The sequence below is a fragment of the Onychostruthus taczanowskii genome, unplaced genomic scaffold (genome assembly GCF_017590055.1).
Source record: "Onychostruthus taczanowskii isolate IOZ18803 unplaced genomic scaffold, ASM1759005v1 scaffold5, whole genome shotgun sequence".
NCBI lineage: Eukaryota > Metazoa > Chordata > Aves > Passeriformes > Passeridae > Onychostruthus > Onychostruthus taczanowskii.
In genome coordinates, this window is record NW_024502568.1 from 2,704,753 (window position 1) to 2,731,528 (window position 26,776).

General features: G+C 39.4%; 2 protein-coding genes across 2 annotated transcripts; one reads left to right on the plus strand and one right to left on the minus strand.

The window, feature by feature from the left end:
* The first annotated feature begins 436 nt into the window (after positions 1-436).
* Positions 437-10,697, plus strand: STAMBPL1 (STAM binding protein like 1). Its single transcript, XM_041415639.1, has 10 exons — positions 437-481; positions 1,376-1,593; positions 2,968-3,043; positions 4,459-4,554; positions 5,169-5,523; positions 6,098-6,222; positions 7,095-7,232; positions 7,878-7,990; positions 9,506-9,605; positions 10,525-10,697. Exons 1-10 carry the CDS (start codon positions 452-454, stop codon positions 10,579-10,581), a joined length of 1,308 nt encoding a protein of 435 aa, XP_041271573.1. The 5' UTR covers positions 437-451; the 3' UTR covers positions 10,582-10,697.
* A 549-nt stretch (positions 10,698-11,246) lies between these two features.
* ACTA2 (actin alpha 2, smooth muscle) lies at positions 11,247-22,126 on the minus strand. The gene is made up of 9 exons (XM_041415427.1): positions 22,074-22,126; positions 19,407-19,578; positions 17,292-17,420; positions 15,815-15,925; positions 15,212-15,296; positions 14,966-15,127; positions 14,526-14,717; positions 13,433-13,614; positions 11,247-12,697 (listed from the first exon to the last, which is right to left on the minus strand). The coding sequence occupies exons 2-9, from the start codon at positions 19,533-19,535 to the stop codon at positions 12,554-12,556; spliced, it is 1,134 nt and encodes a 377-aa protein (XP_041271361.1). The 5' UTR covers positions 19,536-19,578; positions 22,074-22,126; the 3' UTR covers positions 11,247-12,553.
* Positions 22,127-26,776: the final 4,650 nt, after the last annotated feature.

Here is a 26,776-nt window from a genome sequence, read left to right on the forward strand (position 1 = left end):
TTTTCACTTAATACTTGAAAGTTTGGGGGTTTTTAAATTGCTATAAAAATTGTAAAAATATTTTTTTGTGTTCAAATCTGCTGAAATAACCTTAGTACAGGTCAAGTAGTCCACAACTGCACTGTAAGCCCTTATGCATTCCCAATTTAAATTCTAGACACCTGGTAAGTTTTAAATTATTATTAAATGTGTAGGTACTGTGCCACCAAAGTAATGAGTGGGTGCTGGCATGCAAAGTTACGTGACATTTGAATATATTTCTAATCTGAATTATTTATGTTTTCCAGCACAGGACCACAATCAACGTATCTGCATTCCAGTTTCCCTTGGGCTGTTAAACCCTGAGACATCTGGTGGCAAATATTGAGCTCAGGATTGACACTGGCCTTTCAGTCAGATGGAGACTTTGGAGGAAAAGAGCAATCTCCTTGGTTTACAGGCAGACAACAGCATGGAGCAACCATTCACTGTCAGCTCATTGGTATGTATTGCAGAGAAATGTTTCAGTGGCTGAGCAACTTCTCTTTCAATTAGAAAAAATTTCAAGAGAGCTGTTTAGCAGTGGTGGCTCTCAGCTCCATGGGTCTCTTCCTGCATGCTTCCTGACAGTTTTGTTGGAGTTTTTTATATTTGTGTGTGTGTGATTTATAGGGTGTCAGCAACCAGATTTTTAAGAAATTGAAATGAGCATTTTGAATAGAAAGAGTAAGAAATTTCATCAAAGAGGAAACAACTTGCAGTAGCCATTTATTTATTTATTTATTTATTAATTACCAGGAAGGTAATGACCGTAATAAGCAGCTACGGTTCTTCTTCAGTAATTAGTTCAAACTTCTTAGTCTTTAACTGCCTCATTTAAAACTGGAAATGAAGATTGGAAGTGAACTGTTGACTGACCAGAGGAGCTTATTGCTCTTTGTTTCCTGAACTATTTCTAGCAGTCAAATGCTATACGTCATGTAGTAGGAGTCTGAGTACTCAGGACATCCATCAAATTACTTCAATGACTTAAGACAGAACCTTGTAGAATTCATGCGTGGGGGTTTTTTAAGAGGACACACTTTATACTGCTTTTAGTAATTTCTACAGCAATTTACTTTTTTTTTTTTTTCCCGTACAGGTATTTTCCTAATTTTATCCTTTTTTTTGTTGTTTTCAGAGGGAATAAAATCACTTTTCTTTTAGATCACAATTTACTTGCGATTGAGAAATGTGTTGGAATGTTTCAGTTGTGGCTAGAGGTGGGGAAACCGATGCCTGTTCTCAGAAGAAACTAGCAGAATATTTCCCCTGAGCTTGTTGACTGAGACCACTTACTGAAAGCGAAACAGAGTTCATGATTATTCTCTTAGCTAACGAGACTGTTCTTTCTCAGAAAAAGCTGGTGGCTATTCCTGACCACACAGACATCTCTGTGAGCCCAGAGGAGAGAGTGCGTGCCTTGAGCAAGCTGGGCAGCAACATCAGCATCAACGAGGACATCACTCCGCGGCGCTACTTCCGATCGGGAGTGGAGATGGAGCGGATGGCGGCCGTGTACATGGAGGAGGGGAACCTGGAGAACGCTTTCGTGTTCTACAACAAGTTCATAACGTAAGGAAGCAGTTGTGGCCATCACAGCTTGCGATTCTGAGAGAAGGGAAATGGAGAGCTGCACCGAGAGCCCCTTCAGATAAGGAGAAATTTGGTTAATGTGTTCTTGCCGAACAGATTTGTTCTCTGGAGATCTTTTACACTGAGCATGAGCTTTGATAAAACCCCCTCTCACTTTTTCATATGGTTGTCCTACCCATGTGTGGGCTGCCAGGCGTGAATTAACCTAACATACAGAAGTTTGAGTTAACTCTGCCAGGCCATACCATGAACACTGTTGCCCCCAGATTATTCTTTATATGTCACCATGTTGGTTAAATACAATTTTTGACTTTAAAAGCAATGTTTAAGTAAGATTTCTAAGCCTTTAGTAGTTATGTCCTATGAGCATGTGCTGATCTTAAGGATGGTAGTATTGCACAATATTAAAAAAGCATGAGAAAAGTGTTTTCTTGCTTTCATTTTACTTTTGTCCCCCAAAAAGGATTAAGTATAATTTATTGTTTCTTACAATAAATGCAAATTCTACAATGTATGTTCATGATTATTCTCCTTCCCACAAAAGAACAAATCTGGCCAGCTTTCATTACAACTCTCAAAATAGACAGCTGAGAAATATATCACCGGCAGATTTAAACTTTTAACCTAGCTAGTTTTGCTAGTAGGATTGATTGGTTTGTTTTATTACTTTGGAAAGGTTTGGGGGTTTTTTAATGTGCATATTTAAAACTTTTTGTAAAGGAAAAATCCTTCCTCCCTCCTTATTTTCCTCATACTCTGAAAACTAGACCAAACCTTTCTTAGCTCACCTGTTTTAAAATGTATCTATCTCTATAAAAAGAGGGTCTGGAGGTGAATATTGTGAAATTGCTGAAAGAAGGATAGCAGCTGTGCATTACAAACTCTTTGCAGATGAGTGTTGCCATAATTTATCTGTGCAGCTTGGTCTGGTAAACATACCTGCTTTAGTGACAGTCAGTGTTGCATTCTTGCCTTCCATTGGAGAGTCAGCATTTTGGCTAAGAACAGATAAAGAGAGTAGAAATAGGGTTTACTAGCACTGGCTAGAGTGGAGGGTGCTTTTGAGGGATATTTTTAGATGTTGGCTGCTAGTTAGTCCTTTTTTTTTTTAACCTAACCCAGTACTAGTGTAAACCAAAATATATCAGATGTGGAAAATAATCTCCTGTCCTTATGCTGTGTGTCCCATACAGGTCCATACCACAATGTGTTAGTTTAAACATGTGCGTTGAGCCCTGGCCCAAGTCATCTGGAATTCAGTGTTTAACAATTGTGTGAAACTGATTTTTCTGCCAACATGCGAGCTATTATGGATATTCTTCTGATTAAACACATGCATATTTAATTTTCTAGGTTGTTTGTAGAAAAGCTGCCCAGTCACCGAGACTATCACCAATGTGCAGTACCAGAAAAACAAGATATTATTAAGGTAGGGTTATAGTTTTATTTATATATTTATTTTACTCAGAACCTCTTTATTTTTCCTAGCCCATATAGGCCATAGCTTCTTTCCCCAGAGCACCCATAGCAGCCATCACAGGTTCAATTTCTGATACTTTTCTCCACTACTCATGCATGTTTTATTTTGGAAATTAAATTATTTATGTAAAATGTGAATGAGAATGGTCTGAGTATGTAGGGAGGTTGTTGGGAGCCCAGGTACATCTATTTCTGAAAGTCTGCATGTTAAAAATGCACATGTTAACAGTACTTAGTTTGATTCTGGTCCCAATTATGTGAATGGATAATGGTCCAAACTGACTATTGCAAACAGAAGGAGAAATGTGTGGCATTACTGATGCCTGTGCAGTATTTGCTTACTCTGCTAAATAAGTAAAGTATATTTTTTCTTTATTTATTACCAAATATGTATTTACTTAATTTTTTACCAGATTTTTTCCCCTCCACTTCCATACAAAATAGTTTTACTTTTGTTTTTTTCCCCTCTAGAAAATAAATCCTAAATAAATTTTAAGTATAGCCTTATACTGAACTTAAAACAGCTAGAACTACCCAGTGAGAGTTGCTAGTAGGACTATGAGTGTCTCTTGCTCCATGCCCCCATGTTGGCTTGCTTTCTCTACAGTTAAACTGAATGTTTTACTCAAAACCAAAGCAATCCTTGGCAAAGTTCTGACTGTGGTCCACTGGGAGAACATCCCTGCTGAGAAAGGGCATCTAACATTGCTTTCTCCTGTGGCACTCAGTAGCATTAAGCACATGGTCACTTTCCCTCCCTTGCCTTCAGCCTCTGGGTTATTTTGTAGTAGCCTTCACATGAGTAGAAAGCATTGGGTATTGGTTCTGTTTTATAAGAAATGTTGTTTTGCCAGGTCTGTGACAGAAAGCTACAGGTATAACTATCTCTTTAAAAAACCCATTTTTTCCCACTTTAAAATGGGCATATTTAGACATATTTCTGACTGGGAAGTTTCAGAGAAAAATGCAGTGATCCTACCTGAAACTCTCTAAGTTGGCCTTAGCAATTTTTTACGAATTACACCTACAACAAAAACATTACTCATCACACACCTATTAAACAAGACAGAGATAACAGACTCCTAGTAAAAGGACTAATCTTACCTTGAGTTAAGAAGCAGCCACGTCACATGTTTCACTAATGTATATCAATATATTTATTGAAACTGATGTACTGTAGAAGTTTCATAAACTGATGATATAGTCTGTGTTTCCTCTTTTGCTTTTTTTTCCTGTGAGAAGAGTAGGTTTTTTCTGTTTTGTATTTTTAAAAAATCTGTGTTACAGCTGAGTTTGTTTTCCAGGTGGCTCTTTTAAAAAGTGAAAAGTAAACTTATTTATCTTTTTCCCCATCCCACCTCAAAGAAATTGAAGGAGGTTGCATTTCCACGGACAGACGAACTGAAAAGAGATCTTTTAAAAAAATATAACTTAGAGTATCAAGAATACATGCAACACAAAGTAAGTTTTATATGATTATTAAATGTTAACATGAATATTTTTCTGTCATATAAAACCTGAAAATTAAGCAGTAAAATGCCAGTTTTACAAGAACCTAATAATTTCCTGAGCTGCTTAGGAATGACTTTTCATTTCTTCTTCAGAATTAGCTGATCATTTAAAAATATGTAATGCAACTGTGTGCTAGGAAATACATATTTAATTAATAACTGTCTACAAAGATCCAAGTAGATTTTTGGTATGCTCCGATTCTGCCTTATAAAGAAAATGAAATTGATACTCATGTCAATAAAAGGAAAAGATTCCTTGGCTCCAAATATGCTCTACTTCAAACTGAGATTGAAGCCACTGAAAACAGGATCTATAGCTTAAAAACTTCTCTTGGAAAAAGCATCCAAGAAACATCTATTTTGTTCCATCCATCAATGCTATGTTTTCCATCCTACCTTTGGGAATATATTTGTATTTTCCAGTTCAGTAACCAGCTTCCAAAAGAGTTCCTTTTTAATGACAGGATTTTATGGTTTTATTGAACTGTAAGATTGCTCCCTTCCTTCCATTTTTCGTAGCATTTTTGGTGTTCTGAGAATGTCACTACGTTGTGTATGTTTCAGAACAAATGTAGAACTGAATTTCTGAAGAAACTGGAGCACCAGAAGCTCATAGAGGCAGAGAAGAAACGAATCGCACATATGCGGCAGCAGCAGCTCGAATCGGAACAGTTTCAATTCTTTGAGGATCAACTTAAGAAGCAAGAGCTAGCTCGAGATCAGAAAATCAAAGAGAGTGTGGTTATGTCTGAGCAGATGGATGGAAGTATGCTGTCTTGTATTTCTGTACCAGAGAACAGCTCCTTATCTGCGGCGCTGCTGGAGAAGAAAGAGAGGCGCGGCACCTCCGGCTGTGCTGGACATTCGCCGCCAGTGGAACGGGTCTTAAAGCCAGCAGCTACTCTAAGTGCTGTTCAGAGTAAGTGCAGCATTTCTTTTATCCCCTATTTTATTTTATCTACCTGCATATGACTATTCACTGTGAGGATGCCCATACTGAAATAACCATGAACAGGTTTGTGCAAACACAGCAGTTCCTTATAATTTCTTCATTTTAAGAGGGAGAGTTGCACAGTTTCACATTTTCCATTTGAGTACCAATGGATGGATATAGAGATTGAGATTTAGTGTTTCTGTGAAACGAAGTCTGAATCTTGCCATGGGCTTCAAGAGAACAGAAACAGAGCCTGCAGTGGTTCCCCCTGGAAAGCCCTGGCCTGGGAGATGGTCCCAGCTGACTGTCACCTCAGGGACAGGCTAGTGAGTGCATCTTGTGGGCTGGTGGCTTCAATTTAGGTGAAGTGCTTGTCCTGTAGATTTTTTCTCATTGAAGTCTATGATGTGGTAAGTATAATTCTTCCACTTGTAGTAATATAGTATAACATACTGTGTATATTTCCTTATTTTAGGGCTCTTCATTGTATTAGCTGTTAGCTGTAAATGCCTTTTTATCTCTCTTTCTCTCTTTTTTTTTTTTTTTTATTCTTGGTTAGCTCAATTGGCCGAAGCACTCAGAGGTGTCATTTTGCCCAGGGATCTCTGTCACAAATTTCTGCTGCTGGCAGAGGCAAATACAGTAAGAGGAATAGAGACATGTGGAATTCTCTGTGGAAAACTGGTACAGTTTAACCCTCACATTTGTATGGGGAAGGCATACTTGATAGTGCTGTAATATCCTGTGATGTATTGATTTCAGAGCAAAAGCAGATATAAATGGTTAGCCTTCCGTGTAATGAACTTCATATTATAACCTGAGTGGTCATTTTAGCACTGTGGGCTTGCTTTGCTGGGGAAACATCTGCTCAAAGTACACTGCTATTGCTGTAAAGCCTAGCAAGTTTTTCAGCATGCTGTACAATACAGGCTTTTTCCAGTACTTTCTCTGGCATTCATCTAAGGTAACTGAGGTTTAGTTACAGGACAATGAAATATAAAGACTGCCAGAATCCACGGGAGTCATCAAATGAATAATGGCACAGCAAAACAGAAATCCCCCTATCAAGCTGTAGAACATCTGATTTTCAGGCTGTTTTTTTTATCTTTGACCTAGATTACACTTAATGTCCTTTGAGAGCAGGGAAAGATGTCATGGCTGATGCTGACATAAAGAATTTTAGATGATCCCAAGTGTGTTTGAGCTGGATGAAGGGAAAAAACAGCAGTATTAGTCTTGTTTCACAGAAAATCATGGTAGTTTTCTCAAAGCTCTTCTTTGTGTTTTTAATTATTTTAAAGGACAGTCTTTTCATACTGATGACTGAGAACAGTTCAACACAACAGTCTTGTGTTGTGACTAATACTACCCTGTATGTTTTCATGATAAAATGATAAAAAATGCTGAGGCATATTTTTAGGTACAGTATGTTGGTAGAGCTGCACTGGAATCAGTGGAGCTGTACTGTTTTGTTTTAGCTGACATCTTTCAGATTTTGATTCAGCATTTGTTCTCTAGGCAGTCTGTTCCACCCTAAGTCAATGTTTGTTTTGCAGACTCATAATGAATTTACTATTACACATGTAATAGTGCCAAAGCAAACTGCAGGACCAGACTACTGTGACATGGAGAACGTGGAAGAATTATTTGGTATTCAGGATCAGTATGATCTCCTCACTTTGGGTTGGATCCATGTATGTATGACTCATAGATTCTGGTTTTCCTATATTGGCTCTACATACTATGTGAAAAAAAAGAAAAGGAAATAAACAAAAGAAACAACTGGAGTAATACAAATTTGCTTACTGAATTCAAATTGTAGTGTTGTAAATAAGCACTCATGTTCTCCACAGAGAACTCCTTAATGCAATTGAGGCGTCCTGTTGACACAATGGCCTACTTACGCTGCTGCAACTTTTTTTAATGTTGATTTAGGGATATTTTATTACTTTCTAATGCCATATTCAAAAGTCAGGGAGGGGAGCATTGTGTTGTTTAAACTTTATATTACTTTTTCTCTTAGAGATTTTCAACAATTAAGTAATTTCCATTTGTCTTGTGCTTCTTCATTCCACCTTTTCCTCCCCGCCATCAGAAAAGTGCTTGTATATCTGATGGGGAACATGCCTTCATGAAACTCATCCTGAAAAGCCTTCTTTCAACCTCCAGGTTGAACAGTATAGGACAATATAGACCCTGGGCTAAGAAGTTTAGAAACCAGCCTGGGGAAGTACTGATGCTTTCACTTATAAAAAATTATTTTTTCTTCTGAAATGTATGTTGACCTTGATCTGTAAGAAATATTTCATGATGTTGAGTTTTCCCTTTCTTTTTTGTAGACACATCCAACACAAACTGCATTCTTATCCAGTGTTGATCTCCATACTCATTGTTCTTATCAGCTAATGTTGCCAGAGGCCATTGCAATTGTTTGTTCACCAAAGCATAATGAGTAAGTTCTGATTTTTTAAGTAATATTTTAGTATTTTTCCATGCTTCCTGTCATAAAATCTGATCAAATGCAAAGGTACATGTCTACTCAGATGAAGGGCATGAACATTGTGTTGTGACTTTGTTTTCTATAAGTTGCCTAGACCTGCATTTCAGTCAGTGTCTGTGCACAGCATTGTTTCTGACTTCTCTCTCCTCCTCCCTTCAAAGATCCAATTTTAAATTTTAATTTTTAATATATTCTGCTCAACAAAGTATTAGTTACAGGAGCTATTCTTCTGGAGTACTCATTGCCAATGCCCTACCACAGATCTGTCTTCATTCTGCTGCTAAAGAGAGTGGAGGGAGGTTAGGTTTATTTCTCTAGAATGATATGAAAATTTCAGTTTGTAAAGCAGAAGGGTAAAAGTCACTTTTTTGATAATAAGGATCTATTTTTGTATTTCATAAATTACAAACTATGTATCTGGAAAAAAAATAGAATAGTGCAAATATTAATGTGAAGGTTTGTAATGGAACAGGTTTCCCAGAGATGTCATGAAGTCTGCATCCTTGGAGATATGCAAAACGTGACTGGACACAGTGCATGGTCCTAGCAACCTGCTCAAGGTGGTTCTGCCAGAGCAGGAGACTGGACCAGACAGTCCTCAGAAGTTGCTTCCAACCTCAACAAATTTGTGGCTCTCCTTTGGTGTGCCTGGCATTTCAGGTTGCCAGGGCCAATCCGTTGTTTGGAGTGTGCATTTCTTCAGCCTTTCCTTCTGGCCTTCTGCCTCAGTAGATGTGAATCCTGTCCTGGTTGCCTAACTTCCTAAATGGGCCCTTCAGGTAGCAGAGCTGTGAACACAGGCTGGGAGGCAAGGGCACAAGCACCAGCACTTCTAACCCTGAGCACGCCTGCACACCTTTCCAAATTTCCGCTCTTACCAACCTCTCTCACAGCTGATACCCTGTAACCAACTCTAACCTGTAACATTTATATTGTCAGGGGCTGCCCTGTAGGTAATAGGTTCTCTTTACAGAAGGATGGCTTTGTAACATTTTTTTCAATACCTAAAAAGATTCAGCAGTGCGTTTTTCTAATGCTTTGTGTGATTACCTAAAAGAGGGGGGAGGATTTACTCCTACTAGTCATTTACACAGCTGGTTTAAAGGCTGTTATCTTTTAAGTTGCCCTGGGTGAAATGCAATCCAGAACACGTAAGTTTCTGGTTTGCATCTGTTCCTGTGTGAATCAGCCTTATCCCTCAGTGGCCTAACCTGCCTAACAGGAACAGCACCAGTACTGTTGATCCTTTTTCTCCCCTTCCCTTCATCATCTCTTCCTTTACAGGAATACAACTGCCTTTGATTTAAAATACCTTAAAAAACCCAGCTCAGCCTGGGATCCTGTGTATTGAAGGTCACCAAGTACCTTTCTGTTGTCCTTCTTTTAAGCTAAGGAATTTGTATGTGAAACCTTGGATGTGTACTATGGGAGCAGTGTGTAACAGGAGTTTCATGTTCTGCTTTTCAGCACTGGCATCTTCAGACTGACTAATGCTGGCATGCTAGAAGTTTCTGCTTGTAAAAAGAAGGGATTCCATCCACATACAAAGGACCCTAGATTATTTAATGTAAGTATATAATTCAACACAGTGCTTACTATTCAAACTCCTGACCACGGTTCTGCTGCAAACAGAAACTTGAGATTATATTTCTTAATAATTTTCCCCCTGTTTTACTAACTCATTACCCTTAGTTTACTGAGCAAAGCAGACGTCAGGAGACTACTTAAGCTGTCATTAGCAGCCATGAAGTGAGTGTTACAAGCTGCCATTCAAATGGTGTTTTACCAGAAGTAGTTACTATCAGTCACCACTTTTACCTGCTTTCAAAAGGAGCAAAACTCACATTTTCAAATGGGAGTTACTCTTGAGCTCTTCAATTCTTAAGCAATGAATCAGTTCATCTCTCCAATTTTAGTGCCCCAACAAAACATCGCAGCTGCTTAAAAGCGCAGCTATAAGTAGGTTGAGCCGTATTTCCTCCATTGCCAAAAGTTTGCCCTGGCTTCTCTAAGCATTTCTCTGTAACTGCTGCATCTTTTGATGTTTGAACAGAGTAATGGTGTATGTATGGCTGAGCAGTACAGTCAGCCAGAACTGTCTTCCAGCTAACACTGGCATTTCTGATAAGAGCCTTTACCTTTGAATAATTAATGGTTTGGGTTTTTTCAGTGGGGTTCACTTCAAATACAGAAGCATCTCCTATAGCTTAAAAATTATCCAATACAGAGAAGTCATCTTGAGAGACATTGGAAATCACTTGTTGTCAGCATTAGTCCTAAAGAGAGGTCAAAGATTTTTTGTTTGTTCTGTTCTTTCATCATTGAGTGTAGGGATAATGAGAAGGTAGTCCAACTCTGAAAAAAGTTAGGATTTTTTTGTTCCAGGTAGGCTCTTTTCAGTGGTCTTTTACAGACGTAGTTCTTGAATGAAGTTACTGGGTATTTTACTGAGATTTCTGAGAGTAATGGGTTGACTTCTTCTGCAGCCATGTACCCATGTGGTTGGGAAAGACATAAAGATAATCGTGCTGGATCTGAGGTGATACAGATGAGCCGCATCAATGTCCTCTACAAAAGGCCAAAAAAGAAAAAAGAATTCCTGTTTTTTCCTACATTTTCAGAAATTACTTTTATATTTATACATTTTAGATTGAATGGTTTGATATTTATTGCTCTAGCCTGTTTTGGAGTTATTTTGTTGCTCTGTCAAGATGGAGTTCAGTGGCATTAACCCTGAATCTGTAAACAAATCTCACCCATAAAACACAACAATAAAATGAACTTCAAACTACAGTAACTGTGTTGAAATAAGTATTGGTTTTTTTGTCACTTTTTCACATTAATTACCTTCTGAGAATTATGTATTTTTCACAGTGGTTGGCTTTTATATGTAGTAGAGGCAAATCAATCAGTTCACGTGATTTTTTTTTTCATCTTTTTCTTTTCTCCAACTTCCATAGCCCATGTTTCAGCTATTAAGCAGAAGATACTTAGAAATATCCTAATCCTTTACCTGAGAGCTGATCCTCACCATTTTGGGATAGCAGGGGTGCATCAGAGTCCCTTGGAGACATGTCTTCTTCAGAAACCTGCCAGTAGAAACTTTAAATTGAAAGACACTCCTTATCCTGAAAAGGATTTCTTCAGTCTATCTAGTGTTAGATAAAAAGATCTGGACAGAGTTAGAAGGAAGAGCCATACAAAGTTATTTGCTTTTACAAGAGTTTATTTAGTAACTGTTCCAAGAACCTAGATGACCTATAATTTAAATAATAAGGTTAGTACAAAGAGGTTTGCAACATGTGCTAACAGTCAGAAGCTGGACAAGATCTGAAACCCTGGGGTTATGAAGACATGGTAAATAACAGGTGCTGTTGCAAAGAGCCTACAGTTTGAAAGGTAACAAGTAACAGGCAAGTGAGGTAAACTATTGAGTTGAGAGAGGAAAATAGGTTAACAAAAATAAATAGCATCCTTTATCCTGAACTCTAATGAATACAGATTGCAGCAAGTTCCTTAGAAGTGACCTTTTCCAGGTCTGTCTCAGTGAATTATTTATATATATATATACTTCTAAGACAATATTACTGGCTTCAGCTTCTAAGCATATATTTCTGCCTGGTGTGTTTAAGATTATAAATGGAATCAGAAAAATCACAGAAAAAGAAAATTGTCAAAATTATTTTAGCTGCTTTGAACACATTACCCCCCCCTTTAAAAAAACAGTTCTGAAAAGAAAGTATATTAAGCCAGCTTAATTACCCTTTAGATCTTGCTAGACATCACAAAATAAAAATAATAGGCTGCACTCATCCTGAGGGCATACAATAGAAAAGTCATATGTTTGACCTACTATTAGTGTTCAGATATGCTCCCAAAGGAACAGGTTTTATTTCTTTAAAGAAAACACAGGATTGTTGTGGTACATATCATACACCCCTGGGCCATGCACTGTAAGAAATTAGCTTTTCCAGCAGTACAGCTGTGAAGTAAGATGTGAGATGGATAGATAATATTTCTGGGTAGAGCAGATGCAAAGCAGAGTGCCCATGATATTGAACATGATATTCCTGATATTGAACAGATGCCGTGCTCCTTTGGTACTGCCGAGAACTTTGTAAGAACCATGGCTGGTTCTGTCTGCAGATTAAAATGTTTTCTGAGGCTAAACTTTGAGAACATGCAGCCTGACAGGTGAGCATCTTCTGGCATTGGTGTAACCAAGCTAAAGGTACCACCATTTCTGTTAAGCCCAGTAGAGTGTAATAATAAATTCATGTCACAAGATGGAGCTTCAAGCCAGCTGTAATGGCATCTCCACACACTCATGGTGTGGCTTTTGTTTTTGTTTTAAATAGGAGCAGCAATTTCATAGCATATTTAAAATTTATTTTAAGAAATACACAGTATCCAATTAATTAGATTAATTACGATGAAGGATTTATGGAATGGAATTATAAGAATGTACTTTCCTGAATACATTCACACTAAGGAGACATATAAAGAAAAGGCAATTTAAAAGCATTTGCGGTGAACAATGGATGGGCCAGCTTCATCATATTCCTGTTTGCTGATCCACATCTGCTGGAAAGTAGAGAGGGAAGCAAGAATGGAGCCTCCAATCCAGACCGAGTACTTGCGTTCAGGAGGAGCAATGATCTGTTTAAGAAATAAAACATTAAGTGCAACTGTCTACTGTGAATAAAATACATTTTTATACAAAAATACTAAAGCAGTGATCTGTGTTATTAATAAAAACACTGTATCTATGTGCTAGCACTATCCATTGCTGCAAGCAGGAAAGTTTAGAATTTGTTATATAAATCTCAAATTCTCTGCCTGACTCAGCCTCCTCAGTGACCCCTATCCCTGGTGCACTCATGTGCTCCTGAGCATATGTGAGAAAAGGAGAGATAATTGCTCTAGAAACACGTAATGACAGTCCAGGTGGGCTTGAAAAAAATCAATGACCTATAGAGCACTACTTTTGGTATAGCTGATAAAATGTTTGTAAAGCAAAGAACCGAAGTTTTTAAGCAGCAGAACAAAGATTTGTTTGTCAGGGTGTCTTTCTTTTTCAAACTTTAGCCAAAGACAAAACCAGCATTTCCTCTCTCCCATGTCCATCAGACTAGAAGGGCTGAAGTAAAATTTATGTTCCTGGGTTCAATGCTGTTCTCTGGCCACATTAGGACATTTGACTGAAATCACCATGAACAAGAAAATGAGAGAAAGTTCCTTTCTTCCAGCACCAAAGTTACCAGTTGGTGATTATTTGCTAGATAATCCAGATTCAGAATGTGTTAAAAGCAATTAGTTGCATGTTTCAGTAGATCTTTGAGGACTTTATAAATGCCAGCTCACATAATCTACAAATGATTGCACCATACATACCTTGATCTTCATGGTGCTAGGAGCCAGAGCAGTTATTTCCTTCTGCATCCTGTCTGCAATACCCGGATACATTGTGGTGCCTCCAGACAGCACATTGTTGGCGTAAAGATCCTTTCTGATGTCTATGTCACATTTCATGATGCTGTTGTAAGTGGTTTCATGAATGCCAGCAGACTCCATGCCTGGAGAAGGTACAGAAGAGCACTGAGGAAGCAACTCCATACAGACACTTAAAATTGTTAATGCAGAACTGACATGCTGTTTAGTGACTCTGTGCAAAACGTCAGTCTCAGAGCTTTGGAAATCTGGAAAATCATTTTGCAGTTTCCTAAATTGTTTGCTTAAGTGTTCCTTAGTATACAGCCCTCTTCTCCTCCTTACACACCCCCTTTAAGTCCTCCTTAAAAAGAAAGTTGGGGCTGTGGAATAGCAAAGTTTCCACTAGGCTTCTGCAGGCAATCTCAGTTGTCCTAAGAATTCCTTATATGGTCTTGGAATAATTTGTTTTCTTTTTTTTTCCCTTTTTTTTTCCTTTTCAAATTAACTCAGAGACAGAACATTAAAAATATGTCCTAATACCTCTAGGTATGCAACTGCTTTATCTCTGAGTTGAAATTCTGCCTATTGGCAGAACTGACACTGGGTTTCTGTGTGACCTAGTTGCAAATCGGCCTTCATGGGTGTTGATTAGCATGGCATCCTCTTGGCTTTGCTCCGAAAAGGCGATGAACCATGGATTCGGGATTTGGAGCAGTCTTTTGGAAAAATAAAAGTAGGTCTTGCTGCCTGCATGCCCCTCCCACCTCTTCCCACTCCTGGCAAGCACATTCAAACATACAAAATGGCACAGGTCCAATGCCAGAAGGCAGGAATAAATTGTGGATTTATTTTGGGAAAGTATTTTGGCTAATTGTTTAACTTGAAGTTCTTCCCACCACATTAATAGACCTATTCTAAAAGATTGTTTTATAATGGGTGCTAGGACACACTGATGTGTAGGTGTGGGTGAGTTACTAATGGAGCACAAGCAAAAGGGAACAGGGCCTTGGTATTTCTGTGCAGTTTACCAAGGCAGAACAGTCACTGAACCTACCAATGAAAGACGGCTGGAAGAGGGTCTCTGGGCACCGAAAGCGCTCATTTCCAATGGTGATCACCTGACCATCAGGAAGCTCATAGCTTTTTTCCAGCGAGGAGGAAGATGCAGCAGTGGCCATCTCATTTTCAAAGTCCAGGGCCACGTAACAGAGCTTTTCCTTGATGTCACGGACAATTTCACGCTCCGCTGTAAAGAGGATTCAATCTTTAAAATGGTGTTCAGGAAGGACCCAGACCTGTTGACTGGTTGTTCCCTTTCATCCTCCAACACCCTCCCCATATTTCAAACAAATCCTCTGCTAGTCTTTCAAGGGGCTTTGATGTTGGAGACCTTCTCATGCCTATTCAACTGCAGAGCCACTGATAGTCCTTCTGAGGCCGCTAGAAACCGTGCCCATGAACAACACCCCGTTCCCGCCAGCAGCGTGTCCTTACCAGTGGTCACGAAGGAGTATCCCCGCTCCGTCAGGATCTTCATGAGGTAGTCTGTCAGGTCCCGGCCAGCCAGGTCCAGGCGCATGATGGCGTGTGGCAGGGCGTAGCCCTCGTAGATCGGCACGTTGTGGGTGACGCCATCCCCAGAGTCAAGCACGATCCCTTTGAGATGGCAACACACAGCTCATTCCCGTCATCCCCACGGAACCATTTCAAACATCTGTGCCAGGTTCCCCTGAGGCTTACCTGTGGTGCGTCCAGAGGCATAGAGGGACAGAACGGCCTGAATAGCTACATACATGGCTGGCACGTTGAATGTCTCGAACATAATCTGAAATGCAATTAAAATAATTGTCTTTAACACTACAGGGTTTAGCTTAGTTGAAGCAGTTTACTGAAAAAGGGGTAGAATACAAGATTTTCATATTTTCCTATGCTTGGTAAAAGCAAGAAAGGAAAATACAAAATTTAAATACAAAATCTAAATCAAATATAAATACAAAATCTAAAATATTTGTCCTGTAAGGTATCTCCCTGTATTTGGCCTATATCTTTATCATATTAATATAGCCACATGCACATATTAAAGATAATTTTCTAATAGGCCTGGGCATAAAAATAGATAAAGATTACAAAGTTTGGACAGACTGGAGTCCTCACATTCAAAGTGGATACAGTGATTTTTCTAAACTATATGTAATAATATGTAAATATGACAGTCACTATTTGCTTTCCATCTCCCATAACTGAGCGACAGACTGCTGGACAGCGTGACTAACTGGAATGGTGATGTTCACATCCTGCTGAATGAAAAGGTTGGACTATTCCATAGCTTTAGTGTGAGCTCACCTGTGTCATTTTCTCACGGTTGGCTTTGGGATTCAGGGGTGCTTCAGTCAGCAGAGTCGGGTGCTCCTCAGGTGCAACCCGCAGCTCATTGTAGAAAGAATGGTGCCAGATCTGGGGATAGTGAGAGGAGCCAAGGGAAAGAAACCATCAGTCAGCAGCTCAGCATCACTTCCAGGCAGGTACTGAGCTCCAGCACCCTGCTTACAGCTTTAGATACAGGCTGGTGATGCTTCTCATGCAGTTGTTCTTACTGCCTTCACAGAGACTACCAGAACAACTGTAGAAAGAAAAGCACCATCCTCAGGCTTTACTACCAGTAATATAAGGTTTACTTCAAGGACACTTTAAGGACACATAAGGGAAATGAATACGGTACTCTTTCACAATAGAAAAGACAGAACAGGACACACTTGGTTCCAGCAATGCTATTTCAATAGTAGGGAAAACTGTTCCAGAACAACTCAGAGAACATACACAGAGTTCAATAGATAATGGATCTCTTGACAGTTTCCTCTTTTGGTTTGTACAGGCCAGCCCAAGAATTCATGAAAAGAAATGAAGATAAATGGTTTGTGAAGTTGAAAGTCAACTTGTGTTTATCACCTCCACACAAATTGTTCCTACAAGTTGTAAAAATCTGAGGCCATATGAGGCAGTGAGGAGGTTAATACACTCATAAGAAGTAAACCAACCAGAGATTTCAGTCTGAAGGCCAAGAAGTCTTTCCTAAGCTTGTTTTCAAGCTGGTGGTCATTAGAGACTGGTTGATATGTTTGGCATCTAAAAGATTTTGCTTTCAAGCAAATTCTGCAATACTGAGAGTGATTAAGTGCTGGGTTACTCCACACACTTACAGTGTGTTGGGATGTCCAGACTGTTCCAAATATCCCTGCTTTCACTGAACAACATTAAATGGACATACCATTTCAGAATCTTAGAAATTATATTATCTGTACAGCCTATGACTATAAACATGTTTCTGGAAGCTTTTCAGTCAAATACTGGCTCTGAAATAGATTGCACTGCAATATTGCTAATCTTCCAAGCATTAAAAAGTATGTGTATAAACACTGCCCTTCTCATCAGAATCACATACATGCTTTGCATTTTTGCAAAAACAAAAATACAATTTTTTACTAGCAAATTGATGAAACAGATACCTTCTTAAATACAATTTTTTACTAGCAAATTGATCCATTCCTTTTCCTTTCTTCCTTCCCTTCTGTCTCCCCCTGCCCCCTTCTCAGTAGCTAGCAAAGATCAGGCAGGAGTAAAAGAACTAATTACAATTTTGATGTACTCCTACTCATACTCAAGCTTTAGATGCACATTAACCTTGGCTGTTAACAAGCTTCCCCTTGAACCATACTGGATAGCACAACACTTTCATCTAAAATTTAGTGGATATTCTGTAAATACTTGGTTCAAATAGTTCTGTTTACCAGCAGTACACACAGACTTTTCAAAGCTGAAGTACCTTCTCCATGTCGTCCCAGTTTGTAATGATGCCGTGCTCGATGGGGTATTTCAGGGTCAGGATTCCTCTCTTGCTTTGAGCCTCGTCACCCACATAGCTGTCTTTCTGACCCATACCAACCATCACACCCTATAAAACAATACAAATTGTGTGAGTCTCTCAGGGAAAAGTGTCGCAAAGTAGACAGACAGCTGTGAAATAAATTCAGTTGCCTGTTATATTAGTTACAGCATAGTTGACTAATAATAACAAATGGAGTTGCAATGTGTTGCTCTTAAATTGCCAGCATTAAATGTTTGGTTATTAAATCTTTGGAGTCCATATTTCCACTACAGTTAAAGAAACAGAACAAGTACAATATTAAATGCACCATTTATAAAGTGGGAAATAATTAATAATAATTTCATAATAATTATCAGTAAACAATGAAAATAATAATTATAAAAGTATACTTGTATTATTAATCATTATAAAACAATTATAATTATTTTATAATAACTATAATAATTTATAAAGTGGGAAATAATTAATAATAATTTCATAATAATTATCAGTAAACAATGAAAATAATAATTATGAAAGTATACTTGTATTATTAATCATTATAAAACAATTATAATTATTTTATAATAACTATAATAATTTATAAAGTGGGAATTCATAAAGTGGGAAAACTGAGCGGTTTTGTGTTTGTTATTATTTAGTGATGAACAGTCTGCTAAATGATAATAAAGTGGAGTAAAAGCAGAAGGTGATATTGTGCCATCTAAGGGTCAAGATGGAGTGATACACACTTTACATTTCTCAAAGCTTCAGTTTCAACATTTTTTAATCCTCTATTTGAATGCCATAATACTGTAATTAGGGATGGACAATTTAAATCTACTGTTTGGTCTTCTTTACAGATATTTTCATGGATCCTGTAGAAATTATTAAAGGACCAGAAGCTGGAAACTACTCTGGATGTACACTAGACTCTATGTTAGAATCAGAAATCATGAAAGAAACAGAGAATATAGTAGGATCCTTTAAGTGCATAATACTCCTATCAGAACGTAGTCATTAGAGATTCCAAACCTTGGCATCTCTAAATCCATGTCTTAAAAACAGGCATCCCAGATTTGCAATTTTTAATGGGATGATCCATTCTAAATGATCAGGAAAGAAAGGTTCTAGAAATCTGTATTTGTTTCCACTGTAACTATATGGCTTGGTTTTGAGCAATTGTTATCATTTACACTAGGTACAGATGATGGCATTTGAATGCACTTTTCAAATTATGGCAATTCCCAGAGGCAACAATTAGCCCTTCAGTCCTAGTTTCTATATTGAAAGGCAGGTATTTCTCTGATCCTGGAGAACTTAAAATGCATTTGCTGGGTATATAAAATCTTCATCTTGCAAAGAGCTTGCCTCTTTGCTCCAGGGCCTTGGGTGACACAGAAGCAATTAGGTGGATCTGTTAATTACTTGGATTAGTTTGTTGTGACCTAGACAAGCTGCTCTAATTCATGCTTATGGTTATCTGTCTCATAAACTCTCTATAATTAACAGCTCAGATAATAAATATATTCTGCAAGCTATTAAAATAAAGTGGTATGCACCATATTCTCAAATGTAAAGCTTGAAGCTAAGGAAACTCTACCCTAGACAGGTACCCATTTCTGGTTCAGCTTAATGAATAAAGTCAGAAAGGTTAGGAGAAAGCTAACTGAAAACGTCTGCTTCCTCCTTTAGTCTTCCACACATTACCTATTACCAGCTTTAAGGGCAGTCAGAATTTCTAGATGTCCCTGTGTTGGGCTTGTTTGGATATTGGGTTGGGTTTCTTTAACCTGGTTTTACTCACCAAGTTCTCTGGGTGATTCAAAATTAAGGGGCAGGGAAAAGATGGCATAGAAGGGAGTGAAAAACTTTAAAAGGATTCCTTTACAAAGCAAGAGACCTCCCTTGATTCAGGTGAGTACGCTGCTGGACTCATTTTGCCTGGAATTGCTGTGTTACACAGATCACCCCAGGCTGGAGTAGCCCCAGATGGCCCTGGCTGAAGAGCTGGGGACAGGGCAGCAAAGCCTCCTACAAGCCCAGTAAGGAACAACCAAAGCAGTTCATCACCTGGTGCCTGGGACGACCCACAATGGATGGGAAAACTGCTCTTGGAGCATCGTCCCCAGCGAAGCCGGCTTTACAGAGCCCCGACCCATTGTCACAAACAAGGGCAGTGCTGTCCTCTTCCTCACACATCTTCTATGGCAGTGCCTGCTGGCCTTCCAGACAGAAAACAACCCTGTAAAAACAGCAGGGAAGAATTAAATCAAAACCAAAATCACACTCAGGTAGCAGAGCCACCCTGGCTACCAGAACCTGCGAGGAGGGGAATGGCCCTGGGCTGGGAATCACAAGGATTCGGGACTGTGGGAGGGAATGGGCTTCCTTCTGAAAGCATGAGAGCTATCAACCATGCCTGTGTGCACTAGAGATTATCCAGGGAATACCAGAGGAGACTTCCAGCCCTGCGGCACGGGCAGAGAGATCAGGGAGCAGCAAATGTTTATCTAAATTTGGTCTCGGAAATCCACAGGTGGGGAGGGAGATAGAAGAGAACACTGGACTGACAGCTGCAAAAACAAAGATTCATTTGCATTGAATTCAGCACAACTTCTCCTGCTCTTCTATCACCCTGACAAAATCCTGACACTTGTATGGATAGCTGTTAAAAGGTAAGAGCACTTCAACTTCCCCTTCTAGTCCTGGGTTTCCCAAAAACTGGCAACATTAAATGCTATGAATCTACGAGGGATGTTTTCCTGATGCAGATATTAATCCACTGGTGAAGGTGGCCAATTAAGTTTACATTTAACCTTTTAAAAAGGTAGAAATTTTCCAAATAAAAAGGGAAATAAAAAGAAGCAAGTCTTTTTCAGTTCTCCCCTAATCAGTCGGAAAAATAAACCCACCTTTAAAATTAAGTCAGAGACAGTATGTGTTTTAAAAACAGGCCATAATATCTGCTCGATCATCATTTCAAAGCAGCTAATAAACTACATTTGTAGAGTGACAGAACAATTTATGTTGGCTCCTTGGCTCAGTAAAAAGAAACTGTTTTCTTCCTCTGGCAACAGGAAGATAATACAGATAATAAAAATGCTTTGAAGGCTTTGTATTGAAGTCAATTACAGAAACAAGCACTGAATACCAGGACTCCAGAAGAACTATTTGCTCACAATTTATAGCGTGGTAGGGAATCACTTGGCCCACTCCAAGCCTGGGTTTCCATGCAGAGTTCAACAAATTGCAGTGTGTTAACAGCTAAGGGAGACAGCTGTCATCCACGGACCAGCTGGCTCCACATGCAGCCTCCAAAGCCTTCTGCTGCAGGAATACTGGAAGTGCAGGCAGAAATGAGAATGGGGTCAGCCAGAGCCATGGCCAATGAGCAAGGGGCACCAAAATCTGTTTGGACTCTACAATGGATGGATCAAGCACAGACAGTTCTTCAAATGCTTCATTTGAGATGCTCTGTCTCTCCCAGCCAGGCAGCCACGAGACACGGCTGCAGCCCTGCTCCTGCAGGCTGCGTGGGCAGAGCTCCCAGGAGAAGACCAGGATAGGGAAATCCTAACTTTGTATTCCAGATATTTTTTTCATTTTAACTGTGGAAGGAAAGTAAGTTGCAATTTTTTCATTTGTTAAACTCCTTAGGCTCTTTATATTAAAATATTTATTGAATGGAGTACAACTGTTATCTAACATGAATGAACAGACCGGTTTGGACAAACCATTTCCTAATTAGGAAATATGCTTTTCAGCCGTCTGTTTTTGGAACAGCGTTTGAGGTCAGGGGGGTTGCTCAAACCCATGCAGCTAATGCAATGCCAAAAATCACTTGGGGGAGGGGAACAAAGGGGCAGGAAAGGCTACATTTCTGAGCTTAGTGGACTCTAAATGAAAACCATATTTAGTAATAAAGCACAAAAAGTTGAAAAATCAGACAGAGGGCTCTGCTACCAACAAGTGAGTTACAGCTCAGGACTGCCATGGCAGGCAGTAGCAAGATCTTAGAGCAGCAAATGTCACTGAGTACTGTGAAGAAAGGAAATTTTTCTCCCAAGTAAACAGTACAGTATTTAACTTCTTTCTTCTCCCTGTTTTACATGCAAATATAATCAATCACCTCCCCAGTCTCCACAATAAATTATAAAGAGAACTCCAGCTCCACAAGCGCTGCGTGTAGCCTGTTTGTTAATGAATGTTTGGCATTTTACAGAACAGCAGTTTCATATACATAGAGGCAAGGATGAATACACATGCATCCTCACTTTATCCTATTAGACACTGCTGATTTGCATACTTCCAGCAGTCACATTCCACGAAACACTCTTTCACCTCACACTTGACTGAAAGCACTGAAGCAAATCTGCTAAGAAACACTACTACACACCTCGTCAGGAACTCTATCCCAAACTAACAGCCCAATGTCACACGGGTTCACTTAAACCAGAGTATATCTGCAATTCCAGCAGTAGCATTACACAAACCATTTCTTCATGTAGTTGCTGAAGTGCTGGTAGAAGCAGTAAAATTATTAGGGTAGAACTTTTCCTTTCAGAATATAAAATAAAGGCAACTCAGTATAGATACTACAAGCATTTTATCAACTCAATTCTAGTTAAGCAAATTACAGCACAGCAGTACATCCCCCTGAACAGCTTCCACTTGACATTATTTAATCAAAATCCTCCAGCAACCTGTAAATCATGCCATTGGTTCCGTGCCACTTACCCTGACAGCGCTTGGCTGAGGATGGCTGCTCTAGGGTGGTACACTCTGTATCTGAAACCTCAGGGGTTATATAGCCCCCTCAGCTCTTCTCCTCCCACTAGCCTCCCAAACAAGGAGCAGAGACAGACAGAGACAGAGCTGAAGTCTCTAACAAAACCATATAGGGACCTTACTACAAAAAACTCTAATCTGGGTGGCCACAGGCCCTGGGTCTCTTCCACTGCATTCCAGTGTAGAGCTCATGAAACAGGAGGAGGCTTTCAGCTGTGTAAGATAAACACTTTAAAACTTCAGGAGAGTTGCTAAAATGCAGAGAGAGAGTGCCCACAGTAGATATCCTCTGGCAGGAGGATCATGTGTTCAAACAAGAGAGGTCCAGGACTCCACAGTAACATCCAAGAAGAAGAATGAGAAATCATTAGAGCAGTAATTTATAACAGGGAAGGTCTTTTTAAACAAGCATCTTGCTGTCATTGAAGCTTTTGATAAAAACAATGAATAAATATTTTTGGCCAGCTAAACAGCTGTTCAATTTTTCTATGAAGTCTCTTTAAAAGCTTATCATTTTGCTTGTATGAGAAATATTGTCCACAGGCTTAAGGATAGTAAAAAAAGTACCAGCTGTTGTAAAATATTCACAGAGAATTCCTTGAAGGTTGTGAAAATGTTCAGTTAAAAGATTGTTACGATCCTGCCTGGTCTGTTTCTCTGAAAGCTTATTTTCCAGCTCTAGGTTCTGCAGGCCAAATTTGCCCTAGAGCTGCTCCACTGATGTCCACAAATCTGGACTGTCAGAAACTCACATCCCAAATTGCTCATAATAAGGTTGTTGAATTTTATAACCCCAGCTATCTTTTTCACTGAACAGACTTTTAGCAAACAAAGGAACAGTTCTCACTGTACAAGTTATTTTCAGCACAGGCCTGGATTTCTACAGCTGTAGCCAACTGTTCTGTGGACAGATTAATTCTGGTGAAGCAGCCCTTTCACAGCCAACAATGTTTTGCCATTAAGTTTGTACAACAGACGAGAAACAGCATCTCTTAACTCCAGCACTAAACCTTACAAATTCAAAAGTTCTCCAAGAACACAAGCCAAGAGAGATGTGATAATCCAAGTGAGAGCTTTGCTTTGCAAGCACAGGGAGAGGCACCACTCCTGTTTATGGAGTGCTGGCTGCCTGAGTAGCTTTCATGCAAGAAAACCTCCCAGAAAACCACAGTGAAAGTTTTTCTGATGTGAAAATTTAAGGAATAAGCTACTAGCAGAGATAGGAAATAGGCAGAATTATGGATTGAACACCAAAAGGAATTCAACTTTTAAGGAAAGGAACTTTTAAGGAATGTAACTGCTTTGGAGAGTCAGAAACAGAAGCTAACAAGAGCTGGAACGTGAGCCATGCAAAAGCTATTTATTATTTCACTTCCACCATCAGGGAAAAAAGACAGAGATAATAAAAAAAATGAAAGAAAAAGAAAGGAAGAAAAAGAAAGGGGGGAAGAAAAAGAAAAAGGAAAGAAAAAGAAAAAGGGAAAGAAAAAGAAAATGGGCAAGAAAAAGAAAATATCCATTGAGGTAAGCAACCTATTGAGGATCTAAACAGGCCCTTTTCTGCATATCTCCAACTGACATTCGAAGGACAGCCAAAACAAAATTCTTTCTTTTTAAACAACACTCAACAACATAGCTGAGAAAACTTGCATGCCTCATATAGAGCATATGGTATTAGATCAGGGAACCTTGGTGAAGGCGAATTTCACACAGCAGAACTCTTCAAAGCAGTATCATGTCTGATTTCAATACAAACATCATTTATCTTCTAGATCAGGAGAAACACACTCCAAGGTTTTCAGAAACATCATCCTTAAATGCCTAGACTGGGACAAAGATTCAAAAGAATCCAAACTTTCTGCCTTACTGAGCAGAAGTTCACAATCCCCAAAAAACTTGGTGGTGATTGTACTGTGGTGGGTACAGCACAAGTGAGATTGCAGAGCCAAGTAAACAACCCTTCAGCAGAGCTCGTACATCACCCACACTGCTCCTTGGCACAGCTAGAAACACAGGCAACATTTTTGCACCTTTGTGAACATAAAGAGACAGTGGCCACGTAGACACCAGAGACTGGACCTCTGTTAAGCTTCATCATGATTGCTGTAACCTTACCCTGGTGCACACCGCAATCACTGCTGGTGGCAGTGGTGGCAGCAGCAGCCCCTTGGCTGCTTTGAGGAATGGTTATTTGGGTGGGGATCACACATCACCTTCCCTGTCACAGGCACAGGGGATTTCAGGGTGCTCATGAAAAAGATACAGCTGTCACAGAGGTGTTGATATGGTGATAGAGAGCAAACACCAGCTCTTTGGAAGGAGCTGCCCTATGAAGGATATTTGTTAGAGGCAGGCACAGGCAGACTAGAAGGAAGAAGTAAACCCAGAGTCCGACTGAGCATAGTGAAAGAATACACAGCAACAGCAGAGGGAAAAAGCAGAGGTGCTGCCCAGCCACAGCTCCAGAGCACAATGAAGAGCAGGGCTCAGCAGGCAGCTTGTCTCTGCAGTGAGACATTATGGAAAATGCCAGGGCAGGAAGGAAGGAAGGCAAACAGGTGAACTATACAAGGAAATTAGGTCAGTCCAGCTCCAGGGACATTATAGAATAAAAGGATTTCTTTTCTTTTTAGTGGCTCCATGCTGAAGTTATGATCACAAAAATATTTCTATACATAAAAGCTCATGTGAAAAAAAATGTCATTAGTAGCTTACACCTTTCTTCTCAGTAACTTAGGTCATTGCCAGAGGGGCAAGAGGAGAGGGAAGAATGAACTTGGCATGAGACATGAATGAGAACCTAAAAAGAATTGCATAGAAAAATCTGAGAATCAAGCCTAGATGCTGGGGATCAAACTTCTGAACCCTCCTCTGCAGCTATGGACAAATAAGAGCTCATCTGAAATATATCTATATATATGGAGTGGGGCTTTGGGGATTTTGTTTATTTTTCAAGGAAAAGAACAAAACACTATTCCTGAAAGTCGTTTAGCTTTCCCTCTGGAGGCCACTTCCAACATCAACTTCTGCTGCCTTTCAGTTCTTATCCCACTCATTTGTAGAGAAACCGCACAGCACAATTTGTCTGGTGTGTCCGTACCCCAAGGTTCTTGTTCTTTCTTTGTATTCATAGCCAAAACCTGTGGTTTTTATTTAACTCTCCTGAGAACTTCTTAGGTTTTCCATGCTAAACCTTTTTGCAGTCTGCATCACAGGAGTACATCTGGAGTACAATAACAGAAAGAAAAAGAAGAGGAAAACTAATTTTGCCTCTCTCTTCAGCATCTTTTCCCCTGATCTCTTAGTAGAGATACTAGCAAAGCTCATTGGGAACTATTGACTCCTATTGACTTCCAGCATCTTTCCATGTATCAGTGGAAATTTAGCTGTGCCTTCCTTAAGTTCTTTATTTTCAGAAACTGTAGGTCACCATATGGACACAAAGTGTGCCTGGGACTCCACAGCAGCAGGAGCTGTAGGAAATGGCCAAAAGAATGCCAGCTCAGCAGCCCAGCACCAGTGGGTAGATGCCATACTTTTTTGGTAAAGGAGGACAGAAGCTGCAGGCTTATCCCAGTCTATAGAAGAATGTGAATAAAGTAATCCCTTTGCTTTACTTTATAAGGGAAAACAACTTCTGAGATGTGCATGGAGACCTTCCTGCCTCCATCCAATTGGCTGTTTAGGAATGAGGCTCTGCTAAATATGTCTCTGGCTCCTTTTTATTTGGGGATTCCTTTCATCTTCGTAACATTAGCAGAATCTCTAAATGTTTTGGTTTGTCTGGCTTCAGGCCCTCTCCTCTATCTCATTGATAGGCTTTACACATCCCCACCCCCTATTTTGAGAAAGACAGGAATAAATAAGCTGTAGGGAGCAGAAAGTCACTCCAATAACCTGATTCATTGCAGCTGTCACACAGTAAGCATCTGTAAAGTGTCAGATTAACCATAAACTGTCAGACCCATAGATTAGCTTTCTCTGTGATTGTCAGGCTCCTGCACCAGTCCCTCTCTAATAACTAAGACAAAATTTCTCTAATAATTTTCAAATACAGCAGTTTTCAACCTTCAAAGTTTGGAAAATAGTTTTACCTGTGCTCTTCAAGAGCTAGAGGAGACAGTGTGTGCCATCTGGGCCTCTTAAGTAGGCTGATGAAAAATATCAATTCACAGCCTTCCTTGATCTTCTTAACAAGGTATCTTCCTCCTCTATGGTAATGTGGTAAAATTATCCTTCATTCAAAATCAAAGGAACATGTTCAAAGTAAAAATGAGATAACGTCTCCCTCGTCATCCTTCTTAGATAAATAAATAGTACATAAGCACAAGTCCTGCTGGGTCAGGCTGATATCCATACTGCTCAGTATCCTGTGTCTGAGATTTCCTGATAGCAGATGCTTGGAAAGAAGTGGGACACCTAGAGTGGTAATTTTCTTCTTAAATCCTCTCTCCTTCCTTATGTAAAGCAGAAGGATTTCTTGAGACAGGAATATGTACCCATATCCTCATGCATAAGAGATGCAGATATATGTCATATTTTCCCTCCATAAATGTGACTAGTTTAAATACATAGTTTTGAATGCTCTTCAAGATTATTATTATTATGTAGAAATAAACACTGCATTTTATATGAAAGCCATCTCCTGTAGC

What these genes read in the sequence shown, in the direction of transcription:
- STAMBPL1 (XM_041415639.1), top strand. Translation starts at nt 452, where the DNA reads ATGGAGCAACCATTCACTGTCAGCTCATTG. An exon ending in TTCTACAACAAGTTCATAAC is followed by an intron (nt 1,594 to 2,967) that starts GTAAGGAAGCAG and finishes TTAATTTTCTAG; the next exon opens with GTTGTTTGTAGAAAAGCTGC. An exon ending in AGGACCCTAGATTATTTAAT is followed by an intron (nt 9,606 to 10,524) that starts GTAAGTATATAA and finishes CTTCTTCTGCAG; the next exon opens with CCATGTACCCATGTGGTTGG.
- ACTA2 (XM_041415427.1), bottom strand. Translation starts at nt 19,535, where the DNA reads ATGTGTGAGGAAGAGGACAGCACTGCCCTTGTTTGTGACAATGGGTCG. An exon ending in ACCGTGAGAAAATGACACAG is followed by an intron (nt 15,297 to 15,814) that starts GTGAGCTCACAC and finishes ATTGCATTTCAG; the next exon opens with ATTATGTTCGAGACATTCAA. An exon ending in CTAGCACCATGAAGATCAAG is followed by an intron (nt 12,698 to 13,432) that starts GTATGTATGGTG and finishes TTTCTTAAACAG; the next exon opens with ATCATTGCTCCTCCTGAACG.